The 27,941-nt window shown below is 58.3% G+C and overlaps 8 protein-coding genes across 8 annotated transcripts; 3 read left to right on the forward strand and 5 right to left on the reverse strand.

Moving 5' to 3' along the window:
• Positions 1 to 2,896: 2,896 nt before the first annotated feature.
• SLS55_002943 (uncharacterized protein) lies at positions 2,897 to 5,365 on the reverse strand (the record flags this gene model as incomplete). Its single annotated transcript, XM_066774423.1, has 1 exon — positions 2,897 to 5,365. The coding sequence occupies one exon, from the start codon at positions 5,363 to 5,365 to the stop codon at positions 2,897 to 2,899; it is 2,469 nt and encodes an 822-aa protein (XP_066634542.1).
• Positions 5,366 to 7,138: 1,773 nt separating this feature from the next.
• SLS55_002944 (uncharacterized protein) lies at positions 7,139 to 10,573 on the forward strand (the record flags this gene model as incomplete). The annotated part of the gene is made up of 4 exons (XM_066774424.1): positions 7,139 to 7,621; positions 7,762 to 7,956; positions 8,006 to 8,221; positions 8,744 to 10,573. 4 exons carry the CDS (start codon positions 7,139 to 7,141, stop codon positions 10,571 to 10,573), a joined length of 2,724 nt encoding a protein of 907 aa, XP_066634543.1.
• Positions 10,574 to 11,785: 1,212 nt separating this feature from the next.
• On the reverse strand, positions 11,786 to 12,731 carry PRE9 (Proteasome subunit alpha type-3; the record flags this gene model as incomplete). Its single annotated transcript, XM_066774425.1, has 4 exons — positions 11,786 to 11,928; positions 11,991 to 12,409; positions 12,463 to 12,665; positions 12,708 to 12,731. The coding sequence occupies 4 exons, from the start codon at positions 12,729 to 12,731 to the stop codon at positions 11,786 to 11,788; spliced, it is 789 nt and encodes a 262-aa protein (XP_066634544.1).
• A 240-nt stretch (positions 12,732 to 12,971) lies between these two features.
• SLS55_002946 (uncharacterized protein) lies at positions 12,972 to 14,744 on the forward strand (the record flags this gene model as incomplete). Its single annotated transcript, XM_066774426.1, has 2 exons — positions 12,972 to 13,059; positions 13,108 to 14,744. The coding sequence occupies 2 exons, from the start codon at positions 12,972 to 12,974 to the stop codon at positions 14,742 to 14,744; spliced, it is 1,725 nt and encodes a 574-aa protein (XP_066634545.1).
• Positions 14,745 to 15,215: 471 nt separating this feature from the next.
• SLS55_002947 (uncharacterized protein) lies at positions 15,216 to 16,679 on the forward strand (the record flags this gene model as incomplete). Its single annotated transcript, XM_066774427.1, has 1 exon — positions 15,216 to 16,679. One exon carries the CDS (start codon positions 15,216 to 15,218, stop codon positions 16,677 to 16,679), a length of 1,464 nt encoding a protein of 487 aa, XP_066634546.1.
• Positions 16,680 to 17,770: 1,091 nt separating this feature from the next.
• SLS55_002948 (uncharacterized protein) lies at positions 17,771 to 19,448 on the reverse strand (the record flags this gene model as incomplete). Its single annotated transcript, XM_066774428.1, has 4 exons — positions 17,771 to 17,950; positions 18,018 to 19,169; positions 19,220 to 19,277; positions 19,330 to 19,448. The coding sequence occupies 4 exons, from the start codon at positions 19,446 to 19,448 to the stop codon at positions 17,771 to 17,773; spliced, it is 1,509 nt and encodes a 502-aa protein (XP_066634547.1).
• Positions 19,449 to 20,321: 873 nt separating this feature from the next.
• Positions 20,322 to 24,238, reverse strand: PAN2 (poly(A)-specific ribonuclease; the record flags this gene model as incomplete). Its single annotated transcript, XM_066774429.1, has 5 exons — positions 20,322 to 22,356; positions 22,407 to 23,540; positions 23,632 to 23,807; positions 23,959 to 24,066; positions 24,218 to 24,238. 5 exons carry the CDS (start codon positions 24,236 to 24,238, stop codon positions 20,322 to 20,324), a joined length of 3,474 nt encoding a protein of 1,157 aa, XP_066634548.1.
• A 1,045-nt stretch (positions 24,239 to 25,283) lies between these two features.
• Positions 25,284 to 27,470, reverse strand: PCK1 (Protein kinase C-like 1; the record flags this gene model as incomplete). The annotated part of the gene is made up of 4 exons (XM_066774430.1): positions 25,284 to 26,624; positions 26,877 to 27,077; positions 27,138 to 27,213; positions 27,271 to 27,470. 4 exons carry the CDS (start codon positions 27,468 to 27,470, stop codon positions 25,284 to 25,286), a joined length of 1,818 nt encoding a protein of 605 aa, XP_066634549.1.
• Positions 27,471 to 27,941: the final 471 nt, after the last annotated feature.

A 27,941-nucleotide genomic window follows, 5' to 3' on the forward strand; every position in this document is an offset into this window, starting at 1 on the left:
CCACGACGCCTCCTCGTCCTCTGTTGCGCGCAGATCATCATCCCCGTCGTGTGCCGGCGGGCTTACTTTCGTCCAGCCACGCACGCCCTTGCCTCCCCCCCACGTCCGCGGCGCGAAGGATTGGAAGGGTTTGTCGCAACACCAGGGCGCGGCGAGAACGGCGTTGAGGCGGCGGGTCGAAGACCGAGAAACGCCACGGCCGCATCCTCGAAAAACGAAATGCTCTTCCCTCCCCGACATCCAACGAATGGTGAATAGAGGAATCGAAGGAGTTGGGAAAAAGGGTCTTCCGCCAGGATCGTACGTAGCGCCCCAATCAATCCCGAGCTGCTGGGTTGTGTGGATCTTCTTTGTCGATGCTTTCTCCAGCCGCATGGATCTTCTGATGCTTGAGTTCGCGCATCATCATCATCCTCCGGCGGAAGCCCAGTCCCCCGTCCCCCCCTCTCCAAGGTGAAAGCGAGCTAGAGAGAAAGAGGCTACGAACCGACGGCCCGTGAAGACGGAGGGAAAAAACCGGAGAAACGGCTTCCATCCTTCTCTCCAAAAGAGGAAAGAAGAGAGGAACCATAACGTCAAACGCCTCATTATCCTCGTTCTTGTTACGAGGTGGCGGCGGCGGCGGGACCTTCACATTCTTCTCATCTACGTCCGTACCGTACTGTTGCATTGAGAAGCCTCATTCCCGCCGCCACTTGGGATCATCCGGACCATGCTTTCTTCATCGCTGTCAGCCTGCAGCCCACACGTCAAACGTTCCAAAAGCCACAATCACTAAGCCACCACTCGACGTTAGTGCCCCCCGGCGAAGCCGACGGTTCGGATACAAGCAACAACCAGAAAAGGTGAAAGGGCTGACGACAAGACGTCAACGCCAAGGGTCGAGCAAAGCAACGCAGGCTCGGCTGTTCGTCCTTTTACCACTACGGGTTCGTGGCGGGCACGGGGTTCGCTACACGTTGGGGTTGGGATCATCTCCACCAACTATACTCCTCCTCTCCACAAAGCCCTCTTCCCTCGCGTCTGGAGACCATCTTTCAGCGCGCGAGGGATTTCTCTTGAAACTGCAGCGGAGGTTTGGAGTAGCGTCGGCGAGGGTCCAGTGCCAGGGCGCCGCGGCGTGTCGCGGGAAGAGGGCGAATTGGAGGACGGCGCTAGACGATAAGCGCCGGGTGTGTCGCAAGAGAAAGGAAATTTGCCGGGGTGTCGAGGGCCTTTACTCTTTCTCGTCTAGGCTAGCGAGGGCGAGAGATGGTCGGAGCTGTAATGCGTTTGCCAATTGCGGGCATTGCTACGAGGGCTTTTCCCTTGATCGTGGCTAGGCATTGGTTTGGCCGCGGGAGGGGCGTCCTGTGGCTGTGCTTGTTGGTTTTTCTCCGGCGGCATGTGGGTTTCGTCAAGAGATGGGGCGTGATATGGTGGGCAACGCAGAAGAAGGGTCGATCGCCGTGGTTGAATCTCGGTGTGGAGTGGAAGGCGCCGGCTGGGCTGGTTTGTCGGACAATGGCGTGGCCTGGGCTTAGCTGAAAATCATGCAGGGAAATCAGGATCGAAGACGACATCGAGTTCTTGATGCGAGGAAGGCGTGCGGATGGCCATCTGGCTGGGTTGTTCGATTGGACGTGCTCCCGCCTATCTGGGAGCAGACGGAGCTCGCACATTCGACCAGAGCGGACGCGGGCCAAGGAGCCGCAATTGGACTGTAGGCCTCCCAATGCTCCGGTCCAGGCAGGGGCAAGCAAAAGAAGAAACCAAGGCATGTAGAGCTTGGTGTTGGCGCAGCAGCATGTCGAGCCTTGTGCGAGGTGTTGCAGCTGGCACCAACCAAGCTGCTCGACGTCCAGCAAACGCGGCGCTGTGCAGAATGCCGAGCAGTAGTTTGCTGCCCCGTCCTGCTCTTGCATGCTCCTGCCATCCCATTCGCCTTGTGTCTGGCCGGCCCCGACTTTTCGTCACGCAAGAAGAGCCAACCCGGCGCAGCACCGCAGGCTGCACCTCGCCCATCTCATCGTCCACCCCCTTTCGCGAATCACGAAAATTGCGACCGCCGAGCTGATTCGACGGTCCGCCTCACTCTCCACTCCCGCATCCATCAATCTGGCGCTTTGCCGCGTCCGTCACCCGGCGCGGCGGCGGCCCACGGTTCCTAAATGGCGGCAACCAACCCCACACCCAGACAGGGCCCAAGTGGCGGCGCGTGTGGTGCGACCCATCCCTGCTGCCGTGTGCCTTTCATGCAAAGCATTGGTTCGGCCGCGGAGAGGCCTCCGGATGGAGTATGGGTGCGAATGAGATTGTTGAAGATCCGAATGGAAGTTGCCTTTCGGTCCGTCCGCAGAAAGTGGTAGTGATGGGTGAAGTGACACGACCGTTTGCCGTCTTCCGGGACGAGACAGCCCGCACCCGCGCCCGCGCACGCGCCGTCGCCCGCTCGCCGCCGCCACCGCGCGGGCGGGCACAGAGGGCAGAGCAGGAGGGAGGGCTGATAGTAGTGTTTGATTGGAACGAGATAAACCAAGGAGGCGGCGGTGATGACGGATCGGCAGAGGCAAGAGAGCTGCTGAGACTACGGTACTGCGGTAGGCTTGTCAGTTGTCGGCAGTAGGGCAGGCAACCTACCGACCCGTCCCGAACGCGGGCCCCACCCGGCGACTCGCTCCTGCTGTCAAACGCGGCCGCCCGAGGGAGACCACGGACGGCACCGTATCGACCGGTCAACGCATGCAATGCGCGCGGGCACACCGCCCTAAGCCATGCCGAGTAGCCAATCATAAGCCATGTGGATAAGTTGTACCTACAGAATACGTAGACCAGTTGTGCAGCAATAGAGGAGTGAACGGCATAAGAGAAGGAAACATGAAACACCGAAAACCGCATAGCCAACCGTCGCTCCTACCTAAGCCGTCGTCTCTGTGGCAATTGCCTTCGCTATCGTCCTCTGCCCGCCATGTCTCGTAAATTTCGCAAACCGGAGCGAAAAAGCAATAAGCACGACAGGCAAGACGCTCACAATCTCCCCCAATCCCGCAAACTCAGGCGGGATCCTGAGGCCCGGTCCCTCTTCGCCATGCTTTCCAGGCATTCTGAACCAAACGAAGGCGCCCGTGGCGAGGAGTACTGCGAAGATGTTGTAGATGGCAGCCCATGCGAAGTTGAACCTTATGCGCCTGACCGCGCGTGTCGACACGTCCAGCGCGACGAGCAGACCGCGCAGGTCCGGCCGCGCGAGGACAACACTGGCAGCGCTCTTCGCCACGTCTGTCCCACCCGCAATAGCCACGCCGATTGTCGCCTGCGTGAGCGCCACAGCGTCGTTCGTGCCATCGCCGATGAAGAGCACCACATCCTGCGGGTAAGTCTCTTGAATGTTCGCCACGTACGCTGCTTTGTCTGCGGGCGAGCAGCGATAGGCCGTGTTTTTGGGCGAGATGTTGAGTAGGTTGCCACAGTGCAAGACACTTTGCTTGTCATCGCCGGAGACGAGGTGGATGGAGATGTGGCGGGATTGGAGCGAGGATACGACGGAATCCGCTTCTGGACGAAGCACGTCGCGGAGGGCGAATACAGCGCAGAGCTCCTCGTTGATTGTCATACCAAGAAGGGTGTAGTCGAGGGAATGCTGGTAGATAGGTGATTCCGTAGTCGGTGAAGACAGCGTGCTGATGAAGTTGAGGACCTTATCCGAGGAAGAGATTCCCAGCCAGTCACGGTTACCCAGTCGCACCACCATCTGCTCTCCATTGATTTTGCCTACAACGCCTCCTCCGACTTCCACTTTGGTTGTGTCGAAATGAACAGACTCAAGACTTTCTTTGCTGAGGATCCATTCTGCGATCGCTGATGAAACTGGATGCTTCTGCCCAGATACGAGCCCGAGGAGGTAACGCAAGATAGGTGCCTCGGGCTTGCCCAGGAAATCGCTTTTTTCGACGACCAGCTTGCCTTCCGTCAGCGTCCCTGTTTTGTCGAAAATAACGTGTTTCACGTTCTTCGCCATCTCGATAGCCGTTGCTGCTCGGAAGATGACCCCGTGTTTCGCAGCCACTCCGCTCGAAATGACGATGACCATAGGAACGGCGAGACCGATGGCGCAAGGACACGAGACTATGAGAGTTGCGATAGCGTACGATATAGCAGCAACAACAGCATCGGCCCCGCGCTTCTTCTGGTGGAAAATGCCAACCAGTATCCAAGTGAGGAAGACAGTGACGGAAACAGTGATGATTGCGGGAACAAAGTAGGCCGCCACCCGGTCAGCGAGAGCCTGGATCTTCGGCTTCGTTAGCTCAGCGTTGTCGACAAGAGCACCAATTTGACTGATGCTGTTTTCCCAGGTCATTCGAGTGACGACGATATCGAGTGTACCGGTCCCGTTCATGGTGCCAGCGATCACTTCGGAGCCTATCCCTTTGGCAACTTCACGCGATTCCCCAGTCATCATAGATTCGTCGACCTCTGAGCCTCCGAAGTCCACAATGCCGTCCGTAGGGATTCTGGTGTGTGGTGGCACCCGAAACTTGTCACCAGTTTGTAACAGGCGGACGTCGACATCTCTGGTCTCATCGCGTTGGTTTGTGACAAGTTGAGCAGTAGGTGCTTGCAATGTTCGAATAGACACCGATTCGGTCGCCTTCTGCCTTGCAAGCTCAGCCATATACCGGCCAAGTCTGATGAGTGTGACCAGCAAGGTGCTAGTCTCGAAGAAAGAACCCGTAGACAAAGGACTTCCAGTTCCGTAGAGCGCAAACGCCGTCACGGAGAAGATGTATGCAGTGGTGGTACTGAGTACAATGAGAAGATCCATGTCGGCTAGCTTCGTGTGGTACAGGTTTTTGAAGGCACTGGGATAAAACTCCCAGGCCGAGACCTGAACAGCGGTGGCAAGTAGGAGGCAAGCAATCTGCGTGGTGAACTTCGAAAAAGGCAATGGTGCCCACATGAGAATCAAGACTGGGAGGGTGAAGACCGTAGCGATGATGAAATACACCAATTCTCGTCGGAGGTGCTTTCTCCCGGCAGACACAGAATCAGGGGGTGGAATGGGCGCCAGCTCTGCATTGGCATCGGCCAGTTCCTTCTCCATGAGATCTCGCGGCAGGATGATGCGTGGGTCGTATTTGATTCGAATCTCCGCTTTGCCGTTGTTGTCGGTCCCGGTTTGCTTGCAGCTCTTCACGCCACGCGGAGGAGGCCCTCGGAACAGACGACCAGGATCCGGAGTCAGAATGTACAGAAACTGAGAGCCTTCGTGTGCTTCGTCCACCAGCTTGATTGTGTAACCAGTAGTGCGGCGAAGCTGTATGAGAACTTCGTCGACGGAGATGGTATTGACGTCCATGCAGAAAAGAGCTTGGGCGGTGGCCATGTCGGTGTGAATGTCCTTTACAGAGGGTATTTTTTGTAGTGCTCTCTGCAGCGTCTTCTCGCACCCGGAACACCCCATGCCAGACACGCTGAGCTTGATGGTTCGATGCGACGGAACCTTCCCGTCGAGGTACTCCGAGTCATCTCTCACAAACAGTGGTAGGGGAGAGGGTTCCTCAGAGCCATGGGCCCCACCTACGCAACACCGGAGCGTGCGGTGTCCGCCACCAAGGCTGCCATGGCCATGCTGTTCGTGACGGCCGCTATGTCCAGGACGGCGGCCGGTAAACCAACCGAGGAGGTTGCGGCACCTCGCAACGACTGAACGTGTGGACAAGGTGGAGTCGATCAAGGTGGCTGAGCCGGCTAAGGTGGACGAGTCGGTATCCTCGATGTCGTACGGTCTACCCATGACTTCTTCTTTTTTCCGAGAGCTCACCGCGACTCTGCACTTGGCAGAGCTTGGTGGTGAGATGTGTCGGATTCCGAGAGTCTGATCTGGATCTTTGGGCTGCAATGTGAGCTAAGGCCAACGGCTCGGTGACAGCTCAGTCTCAGCTTACCAGGCTGCTTCGGTTGCTAAGTAATGGGGCGGGTTGTGTGCCGCAAGAAAAGTTTTAGGTCAGGGCAGAAGTAGGGCGGCGAGGTCGGAAGCCGTAGAGAGCCGAGCAGCCAGCACATGAAGGGAAGCAGCAGCAAGCGGGGTGTCACCCGGGATAGGTGCCGGCGGCTGCCAATCCGCTCTTGCCGAACCCGGTAACTTGCAGAGACGTGGCAGAAGTGGACGGACAACTTCGAGGCGCGAAGCCTTGAGCGAATCTTTCATACACGCAGCTGATCACAGGGAATGTGAGCCTGATATAAAGGGCACACGCGGCCAGTTGCTTGCTGGGCGACAATGAAAGGCCAATGTTCCCACGAGGTTGTTGGACGGGGGCACTGACCGTTGGCCACCCCAGGTCGTGGAACCAAAGGTTGGCGTGTTGTTGCGCAAGCCGCATTCAAATACAAACTTACTCGCGATGATGCATGTATTGGCCGGACTATGTTGCTGGGCTGCTCTCCAACCGGCCAGGTTGCCAAGGCGATGCAACATCCCGGCACGCCGGTCGAGTCTCAGCAAGCGCTGTTGGACAAACCCATGAGTCTAGCCATCTCTCACCGTAGAACTCAAGTGCCCGGCCCGGGTGAGAGAGGATGGTCAGTGGCGTATAACAGGAGCATAGCGCGTCCCGATGCTTGCTCCAACGTGACGCGCAGGTAACCGTCTAGTCCAAGTTTTAGTGTAACAGCACTAGTGTTCCCACTGCACCATGATGGATCAAGATGGAGAGAATTGTCATCGCGGTGAACGATTGGGGTTGGAAATGCACGGGTGGGTCGTGTCGGTGACGTGGGTGAAGACGTGAGAAAGAAAGGTGGAATGGCGGGGCTCGGCATCGCCGGGTAGCTTTGCCTGGGACGAATGCGGCACCGTCACATGATGGCGCGGAGCGCGACGCCAACGTCATCGTCGGCCTTTATGCGACCGCGCTCTCTCCTATCGTTCACTCTCTACCTTACCCTCCGAGCTCAATCTTGCCGCATGAACCCCTGTCCCGCGCCCCCCATAATCGCGTATCCTACATCTCGAACGTCTCTCCTCGGACCCTTCACCTACATTCATTGACCGCCTGGCGACGGCTACAAGCCATGTAATCGGCCGGCATCCGCGACGTTTTATCAATCAACTACATACGCGTTCATACACGCTTCCGATGATTCCGGCGCCAACATGGCCAGAGCGAAGGCAAAAGTGGGGAAGACAACCGGGACACCCAGGGCAACTCGAAGGTCAACCAGAAACAAGCAGTTGGGTGATGCGCCAATCGACACCGTCCCTAATGTGTTCCAAGAGATGCTATTGGAGACTGAGGCTGATAGAGCCGAAGATGCTCGTCCTCTGAAGAGACGCAAGGTCGAAGATTCCGCCAACGAGCCCGCCTTGCATTCGGCTACCGCGATTGATCGCGAGAGCAGCAATGGGCTAGAAGAGGATACTCCCAGACTGCAGACCATCATCGATGAGTCCGAGTCTGATGATAGTGACGTGGATTGGGAGGACGTGGACCTAGACCAGCAAGGCGCCGATGCTGTCCTGCCGCCGCTCACGAAAGCCCAGGCAGAAGAGACCCTTCAGATAGAGATAGGCAACGATGGCACAAAGAACAAACCGGCAAGGGCCCGTAGGAAAACTGCTACTGCTGCCGAAAGGGCCGTGAGGCTCCACCTCCACAAAATGCATGTTCTATGCCTGTTGTACAACTCGCATATCCGCAACGCATGGTGCAACGACGACAAGGTCCAGGTATGCGCCCGCTGTACAGGCCGGACGACGGGATTCTAACATGGCTATAGTCTTCATTAAAGAGATTTCGAAGCGCTCAAATCATTGATCGGTTTACACCTGATCCAAACCAATCACAAAACGCCGCCTCGAAATCGTTCACTGACGGTCTCGTTCTTGCGAAGGAAGTGTGGAAGAAATTCAAAATTACATCTGTAGGGCTAAGGCGAGCCAAATGGGCGTACGATCCCAAGGAGCTTGAAGTGGTATGCCAACCAACCAGTCTTGACTGGGATAGCTGTTGACTGCTTGTAGTTCAAAATCCCCGCAAACGCAGACCCGGTCATGGATATCTCAGATTTCCGCAAAGCCGCTGTTGCATTCGAAGGATCGCCAGATACCGGCGCCATGCTTTTTTGCGCTTTCCTCAGGGCTGTTGGAGTGGATGCTCGCTTGATCTGCTCTCTTCAACCGCTTCCATTTGCTGGTGCCCAGCCGACTCCAGCACCCTCCACCAGTGACCAAGGCAAGGTCATATATGCAGATGACCACAGGGATGAAAAAACCACGCCGAGCCCAAAATCTAAGCCTCTTCGGAGGATCACAAGAGTCGGTCGCCCTGGACTAAGTTCTTCAGCCTCTCGCCAAGCGGTTACTCCGTCACCTGTGAAACCAATTAAGACGATCCCCCATCCTCGGTATCCAGTGTTCTGGGTCGAAGTCTTCAATCCTGCGCAACAGAAATGGGTTACAGCTGATCCGATCGTCACCGACACCATCGCCAAACCGTCACGTCTCGAGCCACCATTGAGCGATCCCGATGTCAGCATGACATACGCCGTAGCTTTCGAGGATGATGGCGTAGCAAAAGATGTCACCCGCCGATACGCAAAAGCGTACAATGCAAAGACTAGGAAATCGCGCGTCGAGTCAACTGAGCATGGGAGCCGTTGGTGGAGAAAGGCTATGAGGCTCTTTAGAAGGAAAGCAATATTGGTACCGCTCTATATAATCCGCCACTATGACTTCTGAGAAAATACTTACCCAGGTCAGGACCGAGACCAGGTTGAGGACGCCGAGCTATCCCGTCGCGAGGCCCAGGAGGAAATGCCCAAGAACGTGCAAGACTTCAAAGACCACCCGTACTACGTCCTCGAGCGCCACCTCAAACACAACGAAGTCATCCACCCCAAGCGCGAGTGCGGCCAAGTCAACGTCGGCACCGCCGCCCACACCAACCTCGAACCCATCTACCGCCGCCGCGACGTCCACCAGCTCAAATCCGCCGACAAGTGGTACCGGCTAGGCCGCGAGATCAAGCCGGGCGAACAGCCCCTCAAGCACGCCAAACCGCGCCGTTCAAGACAACAACGCCAACCCTTTGACGATGATGAGGGAAACGAAGAAAGCGACTCCTCCCTCGGCGCCGCCCTCTACGCCCCCTTCCAAACCGCCCTCTACGTGCCCCCGCCCTGCGTCCGCGGCCGCGTCCCCCGCAACGCCTTCGGCAACCTCGACGTCTACGTCCCGTCGATGGTGCCGGCGGGCGGCGTGCACGTGTGCGACGCCCGCGCGCGCCACGCCGCCCGCCTCCTCGGCGTCGACCACGCCGACGCCGTCACCGGCTTCACGTTCCGCGGCCGCCACGGCACCGCCGTCGTCGAGGGCGTCGTCGTGGCCGCGGAATACGAAGACGCGATGCGCGCGGCGCTCGACGGGCTGCGGGATCTCCAGCGGGAGGAGGAGGAGGCGAAGAGGGGGCAGGAGGCGTTGAGGATGTGGAGGAGGTTCTTGCTCGGGTTGAGGGTCGTGGAGCGGGTGGGGGAGTATGCGAGTGCGGAGGAGCGCAAGGAGAAGGAGAAGGAGGTGAGGGAGCGGGTGGAGAGGGAGGAGAGGGAGGAGGAGGAGCGGAGGAGAGAGGAGGAGCAGAGAATGATGGCAGAGGAGATGGCGGGCGGGTTCGTGCTGGCCGAGGGCGCGGGAGAGGCTCCGGCGCAGCCGACGGCGGGGAGGATGATGGCGGCTGCCGGGTATGATGAGGGTGAGGCGGAGTTCTATGATGGTGGCGAAGGCGGCGGCGGCGGCGGCTTCTTGCCTGATGAAGGAGGGGAGGGGGAAGTACCGGAGGCCGTCAACGACGATCTCTCCAGGAGCGGGGTTGTGGACAGTGCGCCTGTACTGCAACTTGGGTCGTCCCGTGGCCTCGCTGGTTCCGGTGATGCTGATGAAGCGCCAGCGGATGGAGGGGGTTTCGTTCCAAAAGACCGAGGCGGACCGGCCTCTGAAGATTGTGGTGGCTTCGTTCCAGAAGATGGTGGAGGCTTCGTTCCTGAATATGGTGGAGGCTTCGTTCCCGAGGATGGCGGAGGCTTCGCTCCTGAAGATGGCGGAGGCTTCATCCCGAACGAAGAGGATGTGGGTGGTGGCTTCGTGAAGGAAGACACGCCTCCTCAGCCAGATACTGGCCACACCTCACCAGAGCAGCAACAAAGCCAGCAGCAACAAGAAGACGGGGCAGGGGCTTCTTCTCCAGTAGGCCCTGTGGTCCCGGATGCAATGGACATCCATGACGACGAAATGAAGCAGCGGCTTGAACCGACTGAAAATCAGAACGAAGCGGCTCAGCCTGTCGGGGCTGTTGCCCAAGAGGTCGCACCAGCGTTGGATACTCTGCCACAACGAGGCGATAACGGTAAGCAGATGGATTCGAGAGACGATGTACAATCGTCAAAGGCTGAAGCACAATCGCCTGAGAAGGTTGTGGGGATGGCGGGGGATCAGAAGGCATCTCGAGACGATGACGAGGATTCATTACCCTCGCACGATCCAGAGGATGAGGATGCGGAACCAGAGTGGTTGGCGGAGGAGGTGGTAAGTGACTGAACGGCTTGCCATTGAGACTCATGTTTGATTTGGAGCATTCCGAATCTTGAATTAGTTTCGTTATTGGAGCATTTTGAATCATGTTACTCGCATTCCAGGCCTTGCCCTATGAACATCAACAACGATCGGTCAAGCATTAAAGTGAAGGAACACATGGAGCCGTCGGTGTGGCGAATGCCTCTTTTCTGTTCTCTGGATCGTTGGCTATCACCTAGCTGACAATTCTGCTCTAGCGCGTTACAAGATCGTTGCGTGTAACCAGCCTTCAAATAATAGATCGTAGTCTAGAAGCACCGCTGCTCCAAGTCAGTAGCTCGCCCCGTGTACCGCTCACAATGATCACCAAAAGCACTAGTAGCGTGACGCCTGCATGTAAGCCATGCATTACCTGCACTTGGGCCGCGCGTTCATCAAGTCTTGCCACATGCCCATGTTTCCGGTCATGCCTATCCTCATCCCAATTACACACCCGTGTCTCTGCACACGTGCTCGTCCGTACGCACGCGTCCTCGTGCTTGAACCCTCGCAGCAAGACATGCGCGTGCCGGTCATTCTCACCACCGCCCGACGAACTCTATATAAATGCATTCGACCAGCTCTACATAACATCCATTCGACCGGCGACCACACTCAAGGCGAAGAAGGACATAAAGAAGAACGCTACTGAGTCGAAACTCTGGATCCTTCCAAACGGCCAGCACCCCCAACAGTAGCCATAAATTTCGCACAGACTGGTGCTTGCTGTGTTTGGGGTGCAGTAAGATCATGGATGGTTACTGTTGTTTTTGCCGTGTGGAAGTATGCATTCATTCCTGTGAAGGGATCCTTTCGACTAATGGGACATGGCAGTATTGTACATCAATGATGAGTACCGGCAACAAGTGGATGATGATCATGAGCTTTGGTGTTATATTAGGCGGGAAAACAGTGATATATTGCTGGTAACTCATCCTTGCTTAAGGCTGCGCTTCATGCTTATCTTGCATCACGAAAATGTCACGATCTCCATATTTCTGTTTTCTACTTTGGATGCATACATCCGAAGAGGAATCACCACAAACTTGGGCATCTATACCTCTATTCAAGTTCCTATCGTTCAAGAATCAGAATCTCATGAAGAGGCAGGTATATTACATTCGTGTAATCCGTCATAGCTCCCGCCAGTGCAAGAAATCCCATCATAAGGCTTTCCAGCCCAGTTTTTCGCTTTCTTTACTCCGCCGCGCCACCCTCGACGTTCTCCGAGTCTGCCTTCGCCAGGCCGTGCTCCTTGAGCAGGGCGTCGATCTCGTCAGCGGCCCACAGGTGGTGGTAGATCTTGCCGGACTTGGTGCGGCCGACGGTAGCGAATTCGACTGGGGACACGTTAGCAAAGTGGACAAACGAGCAGTGGAAACGGGAAGGGTTCAAAACGCACTCTTCTCGCTGCTCAACTTGGTCGAGTCCATGGTCTTGCTGAGCACCTTGACGGCCAGGCCGCAGGCCTCCTTCAGGTCGCAATCCTCCTTGTAGTCCTGCTTCAGCAAGCTCTGGGCGCTGGCGTTGTTGGCGCCGACGCTGGTGGCCTTCCAGCCGCCGTAGTTGCCGGACGGGTTGCTCTGGTACAGCTGGAACTGGCGCTGCGGGTCGTAGCCGGCGTAGATGAAGGACACGCCGAAGGGGCGCAGGCCACCGTGCTGGGTGTAGCCCTGCTTCAGGTCACATAGCCGGCGCACCAGCTGCTCGCACGGGATGTCTTCATTGTAGGTCAGCAGGTAGCGCTGGGCGGCCTGGCGGGCGTAGTTGATGAGGATGTTGGCGTCGGCCGTCATGCCTGCTACTGCGCAGATCATGTTGCTACGTCGGTTAGGCTACGGGCGAGAAGCGGGCACAGATGGGGCTGGACGCACTCATTGAGGATGTACAGCTTCTCGGCGGAGGTGTCCTGCTCCAGCAGCTTGCTGGTGACCTTGCGCTCGGCGGCGAGCACGATGCCGTCCTGTGCGAGGATCCCGAGAGCTGTGCCAGCATGAGAGATGGCCTCGAGCGCGTATTCGACCTGGTACAGGCGGCCCTCGGGCGAGAAGATGGTCGTCTGCGTGTACACGGTGAGCTACTGGTGCCGGGCCAGCGAGGCAAGCTTGGGGCGGCTGACTCTTGAATCGTATCGCCGAGACATGTTGAGCGGCGGCTATGCGGATGTGAACGACAAGCGACGGTGGCGGAATAGATGGAGCGGCGGCGGATGAGGGCGTGGCGGGAGGACGAGTCGTTGTCGGTGGATGGTGGTTGTGGTGATGGGTGAGCTCCAGGCAAGCTCCGACGCGTAGATCCAGCGCCCGCCGCGCCAAGACCGAGAGCATCATCGCCTGCGACCAACTTTCCGCCCACCACCGACACTCAACACGCCCTGCGCGCCATGCTGAAATCCACCTACAAGCCCGCTCCCGCGGCGCCTGCCCCGCCGCCCTTGCTTCCGGGCTGGACGGAGCACAAGGCTCCCACAGGTCCGCAATTGCATCCTCATGCTTCTGCACAGCTAACACTCGTCGCAGGGCACACCTACTACTACAACGCCGAGACCAAGAAGTCGACCTATCAGCGTCCCGTCGCCCTGCCCGAGCCTGTTCAGCCACAGCCTCCCCTTCACCAGCCCTTCGGCCAGAATGCCTTTCCCGGCGCCCCATACCAAGCCGGAATCCCTGCGCAATACCAGCAGCAGTTCCCCGTCCCGCACCATGGCGGCCGAGGCGGCTTCCGCGGCGGCCATGGCTATCAGGACCGTCGTCGTCACCAGCCCGAGGACCGACCCAAGCACAAACATGCCATTCCGGGCTGTACGCCGTGGGTGCTCGTCAAGACGAAGCTGGGCCGGCGGTTCGTGCACAACCCGGAGACGAAGGAGAGTTTGTGGAAATTCCCGTCGGATGTGATGAAAGGCGTTGTGGAGTTCGACCGCAATGAGCGTGAGAAGAAGGAGCGGAAGGAGCGTGGCGAGCCGAGCGATGTCGAGGACGAGCAGGCTGCGGCTGCCGAACTAGCGGCGGCGGATGAGCGTGAGGGAAGTGGTGGACGGCCTTCGGTCACGCCTGCACCGGCAGCAAAGGACTACGACAGCGAGGAGTACGAAGAGGTTGAGGTCACTGATGATGAAGAGGCTGAGGAGGAGGATGGACCCTCGAAGCGGCAGAAAACTGGAGAAGAGGGTGAAGAGGGCGTTGAATTCGACGAGGATGACATCGCATGGCAACTTCAGGCCATGGGCGAAGATTACGGTCTGGATCCGGGCGAGTATGGCGATTTTGACGAGGATCTGCCCGAGGGCGCAGAAGGCTTGCCCTTGACTGAGGACGATGCCAAGGCTCTGTTCAGGGATCTTCTGGACGACCACAACTGCAATCCTTTCTCCACCTGGGACAAAATCCTCGAAGAAGGTCGCATTATTGACGATGACCGATACACTGCTCTTACCACCATGAAGGCCCGGAAGGAGACTTGGGAGGAATGGTCACGCGATAAAGCGCACGCACTGAAGGAACAGCGCGAGAAGGCGGCAAAAGAAGACCCTTCGATTCCCTATCTCGCATTCCTGCACAAGTACGCAACGCCAAAGCTCTACTGGCCTGAATTCCGCCGCAAATATAAAAAAGAGGCCGAGATGAAGAACCCCAAACTGCTCGACAAAGACAGGGAAAAGTGGTACCGCGAACACATCAGTCGCCTTAAGCTTCCCGAGAGTACACGGAAGTCTGATCTGTCGAGCTTACTCAAATCCCTACCCGTCACACAGCTTAATCGCTCGACATCGCTGGCTACTTTGCCGTCGGTGCTCCTGCGCGATCTGCGTTTTATCTCTTTGCCAGTCTCGGTACGAGATCCTATGGTTGAAGCGTACATTTCCACGTTGCCTCCGGCGCCGGAGGCTTCCAATCAGTCATCAGAGGAGCTGGAAGAGGCAGAGCGAAAGAGGCAGGACCGCGAAAGGAGAGAGAAGGCGTTGGCGGACCGTGAGCGGAGGGTGCAGGAGGAGAAGAGGAGACAGCAGAAGGATCTGGCTTATGGAAGGGGCAGGCTCAGGGAGGAGGAGGAGGAACTGAGAAGGGCCATGAAGGTCGGCAAGGAGGGATTGAGGGCACAGTTGGGCGACCTAGAAGAGAAGGGTGGTGAGAAAGAGGGCGAAAAAGCCGAGTAGCAAGAAGATTCACTCTTCCAACTACGAGAAAAACAATGTCTTTACAAACATGTTCAAGTCTTCCAACATCTGCTTCGCAGAAATATTGTGCTCAATTTCCGTGAGTAGCTAAACCTTACACCTGGATATGTTTGTACGATTCTAACCTCGCATCTATCAGCGGATCTGCTTATGGAGGAAGAGTATCTGGCGTAAGTCTGGTGTAGGATCTGGCTCAGTCTGTGGGCCCCAAAGGTCCGAGAAAGGCTAAGCGAAGGGTCCATGATCGACGTTCAGGAAGACACGTCAGAAGGAGACACCAATACAAAACGGCGTGGGCACAGACGTGGGTCCCCATGCAGCCTTCGCTGTCCAACGGGTATGCTGGAGAAGGTAGACGGTGAGGGACAACCATATCTCCGTCCCCCCAGCCCGTCTCTGCGCACAATTCTCCCTGCAGCTCATGTATCCAGACACTCGTACTGCCCAGTTATGCATTCGTCGTCGCCTCCAATCACGTTGCCACAGTTTCCCGAATGGGTCCAGCAGCTGGCCCACATCCTGCCCCTCGCCGTCTTCGTCGAGTTCGTCGACGCCTCGCTGAAGCTGCACGCCTTCCAACTGAACGGACTCACGCCGCTCTGGAACTGGCCCATCACCCCCAAGGATGCGCGGCTCCTGCTCTCCGCCGAGGACACGTCTGCCGCCTGCCACCTCGACCGCGCCACCAGCCCCGGCCACGCGCCGCTGCACTGCATCGACGGCCGCCACGGCGACTGCTACCAGAGCGCCGCGCCGACGACGGTGCGCCTCTGCGCCTCGAGCCTGCGCGTGGCCAAAACGGTCCTCAATCCCAACCGGACGCTGCTCAGCCTCGACCTCGATGGCATTAACGCATCGGCGGCAGCGGCGGCGGACGACGCGGCGGGCGGCACGCAAAAGCTGGACTTTGTGCACGTCTTCCCGGCCACGGCGTCGTCGGCCAGCTCGCGGGTGCACAAGGCGCTGTTCGGGCACCAGCAGGCGTCGATGCGCTACTGTCTCGCGTCCATGCTGGGCTGGCTGCTCTGGGTCGCGCTGACGTGCTTCGCCTTCCTGGCCGGCCTGTACGTCGGCGCCGCGTACCTGCTGCTCATGCCTTTGAGCGGCGTGCTGGCCGTGCTGACCAACGGCGGCGAGCCGCGGGGCCTCTCGACCGCGTCGCCATCTCCCTCCCACCATTCTCCTTCTAGAGGAGGAGGAGGAGGAACGGGAACAGGGGGAGGCGGAGGGGGAGGAGGAGGACCGTTCTCCCGGCTCGTCCTCGCCGCCGACTCGCTCAACGCGACCGAGTGGTGGGGCTTCTACGGCGGCAGCGCCGCGCTCGACGGGCTGCTGCGCCGGCCGCTGCGCCGCGAGGCCGCCGGCGGGCTGCTGCTGCCGGGCCTGTCGCGGCCGGTGCGGCTGGCGCTGCGCGCCTTCGTGCTCGGCCAGTGGGTGCTGGCGCTCGTCGCGTGCGTCGAGCGCGACTGGAACGCCTTCGTCGTCGCCTTCTGGGTCTTCTGGTGCGCTGTGGCCACGGGCGGCGGCGGCGGCGGTGGCGGTGGCAGTGACGACTTTTGCCTGTACTCGCCCGCGCACGGCGTCGAGGACTGGCTCAAGTACTCGTGCAACGTGCGCATGCGCCGCGTGCGCGCCGTCTTCTCGTCGCGCAAGGCCATGCTGGGCGCGCTCGTCTACCTGAATCCCGATACGGTCGGCAGGCGGCTGCAGTGGGTCAATCACTTCTTCGAGGACGGCCCGCAGCGCAGGGAGTGGGAGTCGGCGCTGCTGGACTTCATCGAGACGGGGAGCTGCAATGATGATGACCTCCGGGACCAGCCGTGCTGGGCGTGGATCGAGGAGGGCGTCGAGATGGGGAAGAGGATTGCGGCCGTGTTGAAGCAATCGGAAAAGGGGGGCTGTCTTCCCGCCTGATGAGTGTGCGTGTCGAGAGAGTTTTTCTCGTATTGGAGGGGAAGAGTATTGGTTCTAGGCAAGGAAAAGAGTTCCGGTGGACGGCGTTAAAGGCATTACCATCCGACACTGCGCAACATGTTGTACCGATTACAACAGCCGGACCCGACGGTGATGAGACTGCCTTCCAGTGCGACGACACCATGCATCACCACTGTCGTCCATCGAAGTCCCGGAAGAACGGTTTGCAAATCCAGCAAGGAAATAAATTTGAGAAAGAGAAGCTTTGTTTTCCAAAAGGAAAAGGAGACATACCAGCCTTTAACAGTTCCATAAGCGAGGGGAGAGACGCCAAATCAAAGGATGGGGACATGGACCGGGATAATGGCGACAAGAAGAAGGCTTGCGCCTACCACATGAAGGCAGAGGTACATCTTCGAGCTCCTCAGAGAAAGGTGTAACGTCTCTGTGAGACAGATGTGGGAAGGCTCAGTCTTTGGCGGCCTAACGTGCCCCTAATCGTCGCCACTGACAGAAAGGCTGGCTGATAACTCTTTCTTGTTTCCCGGATGGCGTAACGATTTATATACCACAAGCTACCATAAATTAATGTATAAACAAAGGAGCCAACACAGCTTCTGACTCTGCAATTCATACATCTAGTAGATAATGCCAATTATATCGGCGGCTGTCGTTGCAATTGTGCTTGTGCTAGTAGAGTGAGATGAGCGTGGCAGCGCAGGCAGGAGCATGTTCCGGGAGGTGCAGCGGAGACAAAATGGGCTAAGATTTCGCTTTCGGAAGAAGTGATTCCGCAATTGCATCAACACGATACGAATCCCTCATCGCCATCTTCAATGGCTTTCTCATTTTCCGGAAAGCACCAAATTCAAGCTGAACAGATCTTCATTCCAAACACAGCATCGATTCTGCCTCTCATAATCGTCAGTGTCTCCGCCTTGCATGCAGCGGAAGGAGGATGCTACAAGTCATTCATGGCAATACTGAACTGATCACTTAAGCCTATCTATTTCCGGTAGATGCCCACCATTCCATCACTGCTTTCTTGAGAATGCACCATTCTCACATTCGCCACAACGCCCATGCTCTTTCTACACATCATGCCCGCAAGAGCCCAGATGCCGCTCACCCGCAACCTCCGTCCACGGGAAGCCGCCCAAGCTCTCGCTGGTGAACAGGCGCCTGTCGAGCGAAGCAGTCGCATTCGCCGGCGTCTTCGGGATCAGATCCGTGCCGTTGATAGCCAACGTCGCGAGGACGTGAGCAGCCGCCTGTTGTTCCAAAGTCAGCACGTACACACCGAGAACAGCAAAACACACTTGAAAGTCCAGCCTTTACCTTCGCGTTGACCGTCAGCGTCGTCGGGTTCGCGTTGTCGTACGTATCGCACGCCTGGTGATAGCACGGGTCCTGGTCGACGCCGGTGCCCGTGTGCAGGCCGCCGACGGGCTTGCCCAGCGTGTCCATGAAGGGGGCGTAGTCGCTGCCGCCGGTGAAGGCGGCCGGGGTGACGTTGAGGCCCTGGCGGGCGAGGTGGTCGACGAACAGGGCCTCGATGGCGGCGGAGCCGGGGGCGCCGGCGAGGCCGTGGGCGCTGCCGTCGCCGTCGAAGACGCCGTAGTAGCCGCGCGAGACCATGTCGAAGTTGAGGTAGAGCAGGATGTCGTCCGCGGCGCCGCCGCTTGTACCAGTACTGATGCCGGCCGTGTAGGCGCGCGACCCGACCAGCCCGTTCTCCTCGGCGCCCCACCACGCGAAGCGCACTTTGTTCTTCACTTTGAACTGCGATAGTGCCTTGAAGAGCTCCAGGATCAGCGCCGTGCCCGAGCCGTCGTCGTTGATGCCGGCGCCGGCCTGCACCGAGTCGAGGTGCGCGCCCAGCATGACGACGTTGCGCGCGTCGCCGCCGAGCGTCTCGGCGAAGACGTTCTGCGTCAGCTGCTCCTCGATCGTCTGCGTCTGCTGGAAGCGCGCCGCGAGCGCCTCGCCGGCGAGCAGGCGGGCCCGCAGCGCGTGGCCGTCGGCCTGGTTGATGAAGCCGCTGGAGACGAAGCCGGCCGGGTCGGGCGCCGACAGCGTGCCGCCCGTCACCTTGGACGCCACGTTGTTGTAGACGATGACGTTGCTCGCGCCCGCCGCCGCCGCCGGCCGGATGCGTCCTGCCAGCGTGCCGCCCGTCGGGCAGGTGCCGCGCTCGACGAGCACGATCTTGTCGCGCACGTCGTAGTCGGCGTAGCCTTCGACCGTGCACCCCGCGTCGCCCGTGGGGCCCAGGACGAGTGGGGCGGTGACGCCCTCGGGGGTTGTGGATGGGGAGTACGTCAGGCCGTAGACGTAGTAAGAAGTGTTGTCGACCTGGAAGGTGATGGATTCCACGCGGTTGAACAGGGCCGGGAAGTCCTGGACCCAAGTCTTGGAGGTGCCGTTATACTTTGCTAGCTGCGAAGAGATGTAGTCTACCGATGCGGCGTATCCGGGGAGCCCGAAAGCCTGGCGCAGTGTTAGCAGGCCGGGACGAGTTGGTGCACTGAAATGCGTACTCGGTTTCCGCCATTCTCCGTTGCAATGGTGTCCAAGTTTGCGAGATTCCCCATCAACCTGATATATGTTAAATGCATCTCTAGCCGAAGAATCTCGCATCTCATCTCACCCGTCAGTGGTAATGCCAGCCTGCAGAGCGTCGGAAGTGACCCATGGCTTAGTAGCAAGCGCAACTGGTGCCCAAGAAAGGGCAGCCCCCACAACCAAATTCCCGGGAGCAGATCTCATGGTAGTAAAGAAAATCCGGGAGTGAAATGCTGGTGCGGAGAGCTGCGAACGGCGGAAAGCCCATATATAAGCATTGGCCGTTGCAGGCAAGCTCCCTGGTAGTTATCTTTCGCCATCAGAGAGCCAAGGATCTGGTCAAGGTACAGATGGTTCCACAGCCTTGGTAATCAGGTGAAAAAGACGAGAACGACAGGTCGAAGAGGGTTAATTAGTAGCTAAGGAGGAATGTTTGCAGTGAAGTCTTGCCACCTTCCCCTTACGGTATAACCGCATCTTGGCTGCGGAGTGTGCATAGCGTCTGCCAAGCAATAACACGGGCGAGGCTTTTCAACTCAGCGACGGAAAGACGTCGAAGGCGATAATTGCAGAATCCTCGTGGGGCGGGACTGCCACTCAAGGGCATTGAGGGTTGAAAGAATCGCTCTTAATCATCCGAACCTGACACTTACACTTGTTAGTCGTCTAGAAGAGATGTCATCGAGCCTTAAGGTGGATGACTGACCAAAACGACCGCCTTAGCGATAAGATGAAGGAGGTTGGGACGTCTTTTTCCTGTCCTCTATTCTTCCCCCATCCTATCACCTACCAGCAACTCCGTAATCGTGACTGAAAACCCCCTAACATAGCCATGGATCATCCTCACAGCGGTGACATTTGCAAAAGAACTTGAATTTCGTCTATTTCCACCATCCCTCTCTCTACACACGTTGCGTTTCGCTACCCAAAAAAGCCCCTTCCTACCCACGAATAAGAAGAAGAGAGAACAGCAGAGAAGAAAAAAGGCAAAGAAAAAGAGAATCATCAACAAACCACCGCACATCCTCCACTTACCTCACGACACCCCACCCATCATCCCCTTCCCCCCAACTTCACTTACTTCATCGGACTCGGGCTCCCAAAACTCACGCCCCCAGGCGGCGGTTTCCACCCGCCAGTCCCCGGTCTAACCGGGGTCATGCGTGTCGGCGTCGCCGCGCCACCACCAGCACCAGCACCGCCGGCGGCAACGCCAGCACTCCCAGGCACCTTGAAGCCGACCTCCCAGCCCCTCTTGTAGATATCCCTGACCATCTCCTCGCAGACGCCCCTGCCCTCTGCGGCCTCGACGTCGCGCCAGTGCTTCCACAGCTTCAGCGCGGTGCGGGCGTCCTCGACCGAGTCGTGCGTGTCCTGCTGGATGTCTTCCTCGAGGACGACCCAGGCGAGGAAGCGCAGACTCAACTTGCGCTGGCGCGCGGGGATGAAGTACAGGTCGACCGTGTCGACGACCTGCGCCTTGGGCACGTGGATGTTGATGGTGCGGAAGTCCTTGGGCAGCCCGTGCCCGACGAAGACGCAGCCGAGGTTGAGCAGCAGCCAGAGCTTCTTGTACGCCACCTTGAGCCCCACGAGCGCGTGCCGCGACGTCGACCGGTCCAGGTCGCCCGGCGAGATGCCCGAGAAGAGCGTGAGGTAGTCGACGATGGGCTCCGCGATGGCGATGTAGTCGTCGATGAAGGGTTTGCCTTCGTCGCTGTTGTTGTCGATTTCGTCGCCGTTCTCCGAATCGATATCGCCGCCACTGGTGGTGCTGGAATCGCCGCCCCGCAGCACCGACACGCGCGCCAGACCGAGCCGCGACGGCCGGATCGTCTCGCGCTGGCCGGATGCGCTGATCTCGATTTCCTCCCGCTGCAGCGAGACGAACTCGGCGTCGATGGCGACGGGCCAGCCGGGGCCGGGATGTTCGCTGGGGTGTAGAGGCTTGAAATCCGAGTTGTCGCTCATCTCGCCCGCGGGCCCCCACGTGCGGTACAGCAACGACGTATCCAAGTTCTCCTTCCACGAGTCGTCGATGTGGTGGCTCGCCTTGACGCTCTCGTACGTCAGCACCGACGGCAGCTTCCAGTTCGGCTCGAAGCGCAGCGCCTCTTCCTTCGACACGGGCCGCACGAGGAAGTCGTTGAACAGGTGCCACTTGCCGCTGCCTCCTTCCGCCGCCTCTTCTTCGTTGCGCGACGACGGCGCGACGTTGATCATCGAGACCAGGTGCGACTTCTGGTTCTCGCCGCTGTTGATGTCGGCGACGACGCCGATCAGCTCGTACACCTGGATGTCGTAGAAGTTGCGCCGCAGGTGGTGTTCCAGGTCCTGGCCTTCGTAGCAGAAGAACTGGCCCTGGTTGACGATGATGCCGATCTTCTCGGGCAGCCAGTTCGGCGTTGCCCACAGTTGCTTGGCCTCGTGGCTGTGGATCGCCGCATTGATCATCAAGATGGGAGGGATGTTTTGTATTGTCTTCCGCGCGGCGAGCTGTTGATACCGCTTGCACCTGTCACACCAGCCTCTGTTCTGGTCCTGCCTTTCGACGCTGGCCTTCAGGATCTGTGAGAACGTGGGCCGCGAGGCTCGCATCGGGTTCTTCATCGTGTTTTTCGGCGGGTAGACCAGCTCGTGGACTAGGCTTGCCCCCGGGCGTCTCGTTTCATTATTGCATTGCGCACATCGAATATTGGCCACGGCGTTGGTCGTAAAGGCGTGATCCAGATGGCCAACGCCCTGCGCCATCTGCCTGAAATCGGCCGTGAGCTTATCCAAGAGGAATCGGTTGAGATTTTGAATCATAATTGTTAAAGAGCTGTTTGGAGAGTGCTCCTCCAGCAGGCCCAGAGAAGCAGCATTCGAAAGCCCACTGAACGTCTTCAAAAAATTGGTCGCTTGACAGTTCTGTCCGCAAGCCTTCTCCAGCATGTCGATGAGGAAGCCCAGCTCGCAAAGGAGACAGTTCTCGAACAAGCACGACGTGGCCGCGTGATGCAGAGCCAAGTTCCGCACCAGCGGAGTGAATCTGAACAGTTGAAGAAGAGGGTTTGCGTAGGAATTAGCAATGTGCGTCTCAAGACCCGAGTACTCGGTCTTGTTGTAATACCTGCGGCGTGTGAGCATCAGACCAAAACGAGGGGGTCGCAGCGGACGAACTTGAAGTCGAAGTCATCCACACCAAACTTGCTGTACTTGATTTCCACGTTTCGGTACATGACCGGAACATCCTTTTTCGTTGACCCGTCGAGCATCAAGTCCGTAAGCGCCTCGAGCGTCTCGCTCATTCTCCTCTCTCCGTCTTTACCCGCGTTGCCGTCCCTTGCCTTTTCACTAAGGAACTTAGGTGGCTTGAGCGGGTTATCCTTCTCCAGCATTCGAGTTGCCTGGACCTGGTTCCTGCGTGTCTTCCGGGGATTAGGAGCCCACTGCCCCATCTCGGCCCGTTTCAGGCTGGTTGACACTTGCGAGTCGAGCTTGGGTGGCGGTGCGCCAACCTCAAAGATCATATGGCTTGGCCAGACCGAAAGCAACGTCTCTCTGTAGTAAGGCATGCCGATGGTGCTCAGGGGAGTGTCCATGGACCAATCCAGCTTTGGCGGAGGGATTCCATGATCCGGGAACTCCGTCGGTTGGCTTTGGTCCGTGAACCGAACCTTGGTCGGTGAGCCCCATATCCTCACGGAACACAGCGCATCCGTCAGTGCCAGAGCTTCTCCCGATGGTGCCATTTCTAGGCAGGTCAGGTAAGTCTCGTAGAGGTTTACTTGCCGCACGTTGGCGGTATTGGGATTCATGAGATCAACAACCTGCAGCTGTCCGGATTGCGACGCTACGATACTCGTGGTTGACATGCGTGGATGCATGCGAACGAAGGCGGCTCCGACATGGAACGGGATCGGCGGGAGCGGAAGCAACGTCTTCAGATCATACACGTACGCAAAGGGATCCAGGATGAGGTTGTTCATCTGGCGGCGGGAGAAGCCGCAAGTAACGAGGAAGTCCGACTTGGCGTCCATGTCGTTGATCCACTCCTTGTGCGCCTGCCACGACTTGACGATCTTGAACGAGGACGGGTCGATGATCTGCACCATGCCGGCGGTGGTGGCCGCGCAGATGTACTGGCCTCCCTTCTTCATCATCGTGTAGCTGTTCTCCGCCGGCAGCGTCGCTGTGATGGTCCCCTTCTCGACATCGATCCGGAACATGGAGTCCTGGCAGCCCGCCACCAGCACTTCGTAGACGCCCTTGGAGGTGAAGCTCATGCACCGCAGATCCTTGAAGCCTTCGTTCCTGCATGTCAAAACCGATCCATCAGCCCCGCCATGATCCTGTTACGCTTTGAGACTTGGGGGGTGTCCATTTTTCCGGGGCCTGCCCTTACGTGAGATGCCATTGCGTCACGCCGCGCCTGCTCGCCAGATGCACACTCCGCACCGATATGCTCAGCACGCCCTTGTCGCAGAATAGCAGCTGCTTGACCGCACCCTCGCCGCTCGGGTGCGCGCGATACGATGTGTAGCGCTGGAGCTCCGGACCGAAGAACGAAGACACGCGGCCCTGCGCGAAACACACAGCCACACCATCAGTTTGTTGTCCCTTATCGGTTTGTCTTCCCGGTAGAAGCGTGTAACAATCGGAATCGTATCACAGGCCCCGCGTGAGGTCGGCGGAGCGGAGCGTCGGTGGTAGGTGAGAAGATTGCACTCACATAGTCATTCCCCGACCACAGCAGGTCCTGATGTGTGTCGAAGGCAACGGTCGTGGCCGGCGTGGGCATTGCGTGCGGCCCTGGAGGAGGCAGCGGTATCTGGCTGAGCTACAATGTCCCCAAAGCACCCGTTAGCATGCTGCACTGCCGTTCTTCGTCGGATATGTGTATATGCGAAATCCAGAGTGCAATGCGCGGGGTGAGCGGGCGGATTTGTTTGGCGACTGCGTTGTGGTGGTTGGGGGAAGCTGTTGCGCACCTCGTCCCAGTCGGCCTCCATGGTGGATGGCTGCGTGGTATGCGCTATGTCGGTGGAGGCGGTGGTTTCTTCATCTGCGGGAGGGCGGGGGCGCGCCGACGGCGGGAAGGGCGGGACCGGCAAGGAGGAGGAAGGGAAAGGCGATAAAGTTATGGAGAGTGAGCTGAGCTCTCTCAGGAACGCGGAGGAGAGCAGCAGCGCCGCCCCACCGCGCGCGCGTCGAGTCGGCGAATCGGCGAGTGAGGCGGGAACAATGAACGTCAGGGTCTGTGCTGATCACCTCGCCCGGCCACGAGTCATTACCATCCTTTCAGCCCGATGCACACCTGATAGACAGGTGTTTTCTTCCCAACCACTGACAGGCCCATCCCCTCCGTTCCAGTTTGCTTGACAAGATCATGAATAGTGATCCCAATCACACATAGACACGCAGTTCAGAAATCTAATTCATGTATGAAATAAAAGTTCATTGTCTTTGCTTCAATAAAGACATATCCTGTCTCTCGACTACACTGCCGCTATATGACTATATTACTTCTCCAACTCCTATGCCATCCGCATTTGAACACCGGTACCTACATTCGAATGATCGCCCAGTTTCCGGTCTTCAAGGCACTGCCAACGTTGTCCCACTTAATCACCCAAGCTACTATTTTTGGTCGCTCCACACGCACCGTATCGCATATTCTCAAGTCTTGACCAATGACATAACATTCACATGCAAAGCGCTGCATGCATGCACGACACAAGGTTGTTTTTAGAATATTTTTTATTTTCATTTTCGCCAGCTCCCTCATACTCCGAGACTGCTAGCCATATCTCATCTCTGGGTCTTTGGCCATTGCGAGAGGTCGTTCGGCACGTCTTCCTCTCTCCAAACCAATCCTCCCCTCCTCGGTCCATCTGGACTTGCTCAGCTTCTTCTTCCCCTAGCCAAAAGAAGAGCCCAATTTAAGTGTATAGGAAAAATGATGCATCGGAATCGCCAATTGAATCGAACAAAAAAAGAAAAAGAGAAGATGAAACTCATCGTCTACAACTCGCCCCCGACTTGGTTTTTCTCCCTCTAAACGGCAGGACCAGCCTTGAGCACCTCAGGCGTGGCCTCATCCTGGTACTTCTTGAAGTTCTCGGCGAACAGACCACCGAGCTTGGTGACCTCGCCCTTGAAGTCGGCGGTACCGGTCCAGCTCTTGGCCGGGTTGAGCAGCTCGTCGGGGACGTTGGGGCACGTCTTGGGCACCGACAGGTTGAAGGTGTCGTACGTCTCGTACTCGACCTTGGCAAGCTCGCCGCTGTGGATGGCGTCCAGGATGGCGCGCGTGTACTTGAGCGGGCAGCGCTTGCCACCCGTGGTAGCGCCGGCACCGACCCAGCCGGTGTTGAGCAGCCAAGCGTTGGCGTTGTGGTGCTTGATCTTCTCCGCCAGCATCTTCGCGTAGCGCATCGGGTGCAGCGCCAGGAAAGGCTGTGCGAAACACGACGAGAAAGTGGCCTGCGGCTCCGTGACACCCTGCTCGGTACCCGCCATCTTCGAGGTGTAGCCCGAGATGAAGTGGTACATGGTCTGCTCGGTGTTGAGCTTGGAGATCGGGGGAAGGACACCACGGGCATCGCAGGTGAGGAGGATGATGTTCGTAGGGTGGTTGTTGGAGATGCAAGGAATCAGGGTGTTCTCGATGTACTCGATGGGGTAAGCGCAGCGAGTGTTCTCGGTGAGGGTCGAGTCATCGTAGTCAACCTCGCGAGTATCGGGGTCGAAGACAACGTTCTCAAGGATGGAGCCGAAGCGGATGGCGTTGAAAATATCAGGCTCCTTCTCGGCCGAGAGACCAATGCACTTGGCGTAGCAGCCACCCTCAATGTTGAAGACACCCCTGTCGCTCCAGCAGTGCTCGTCATCACCAATCAGCGCACGCTTAGGGTCCGCCGACAGAGTGGTCTTGCCAGTTCCTGACAGACCGAAGAAAACGGTAACATCGCCCTTCTGGCCCTGGTTTGCCGAAGAGTGCAGGGTAAGGACGTTGTGCTTGACGGGCATCTCGTAGAAGAGCACAGTGAAGATACCCTTCTTCATTTCACCGGCGTACTCGGTACCGAGGATGACCATCTCCTTGTCGGCGAAGTTGATGGAGACGGAGGTGGCAGAGGTCATACCGGAGGTGAACCTGTTGGCAGGGAAAGCACCGGCGTTGTAGATGACATAGTCGGGGTGGAAGTGCTCGAGCTCAGCGCGAGAAGGACGGATGAGCATGTTGCGCATGAACAGGGCGTGGTAGGCGCGAGCACAGACAACGCGGACCTTGATGCGGTAGCGCTCATCCCAACCGGCGAAACCATCGACGACATAGATGCGATTCCTGGTGTTCAGGTAGTCGACGGCACGTTCTCTGTTGATACGCCAGACCTGAAGCAGACGGTTAGCATGTGGAAGAGGCGTGGTTGGGTGGGCACGTGAGCTGCAGCCCAGATCGGACGGCTAGCATGGATGGAGGGAGCGGTCGCGTAGCCGAATGCGGGGAAGGATGCCCAGCTGCGAATCACGCGGGGGAAGGCTCGGCAACGACGCACGAAACCATGACGTGGGCCACGCCTCGCAGTTTGTGGGGTAATACATCGAGTGACACCGCGGCGGGAAGGAGCACATGCATGAACTTACATCGGGGCTCATGGGCTTGTTGACAGGTCCCCACCAGACGTCCTTCTCTGACGACGGCTCCTGGACGATACGCTTGTCCGAGGGCGAGCGACCGGTCTTGGCGCCCGAGTAGGCGGAGAGCGCGCCGGACGCGGTGATGGCAGAGCCGGTCTCGTAGACCAATGCATCTTCGTAGAGAGCAGCGACGGACGGGTTGGCGATCTGGAAGCTGGGGTTAACCTAAAGCGCCGACGTCATGACGGAGCAGGGCGGGAAGCTTACAATGGCGACGCGGTCGTAGTCGATGTGTGCCTTGTCGTGCAGCTCCTCCTCAATCTCGGTGTGCTCCTTCGACGGCCTGGACGGACAGTGTTAGCGCTTTGGGTTGCCTCGGCAGGGCTTAGGGGGTACGTACTGGAGGCCGGCGGGGTGGAGGGCCGTCTTGTTGACGTTTTGCGGGTTGGTAACCATCTTGAGAGAGCTGGAGTGGAAATTGTTCTTTTGCTGCTTCACAACCTGTTGACGAGCGAAGTCTCCGGTGTAGAGAGGGCCGGGTGATGCGGATCGAACAGGCACATCGATGGGGATGCCGGCGCCTTTAGTAGTTCCAGCCATGACTGCGCGTGCTTGTTGCGTATTCACGATCCTGTCTGGCTTTCCGCGGACGCTCAGTTAGCCGCAACGCTGATTGGGCGGCAGGGGTGGTCTGGGAGGCGCAATTACTACCGAAAAAGAGAGCCGTGACCCGATGGTAGCTCTCCGCGTCGTGGGGATTGGGCGTTTGACGAAAACAAGTCGGGCTGGGGGCGGCGTGGGCCTCAGGCGGACGAAAATGAGCCGGCGCAAAGGATCGATAACAGGTACGTCGAGGACAAAGGCGCCCCAGCATGGAGCGGACGAGCCTTTAACCGAGGAGAGAGTAGAGTGCACGCCCAGGGCACCCGCGTGCGATTGCGTCGATGCGGCCGCGTGTGACCTGATTCTTTCGTAGAGCGACGTTTCCAGAGAGCGCGGCAGGCGTGGATGACGAAAGAAGCGGGCGGCGATCGAGGGGCTGCGTTCTGCGGGCTGGGGAGCGCCTAGACT

Source organism: Diplodia seriata (genome assembly GCF_021436955.1).
Source record: "Diplodia seriata strain FDS-637 chromosome Unknown scaffold_3, whole genome shotgun sequence".
Taxonomy (NCBI): Eukaryota; Fungi; Ascomycota; class Dothideomycetes; order Botryosphaeriales; family Botryosphaeriaceae; genus Diplodia; species Diplodia seriata.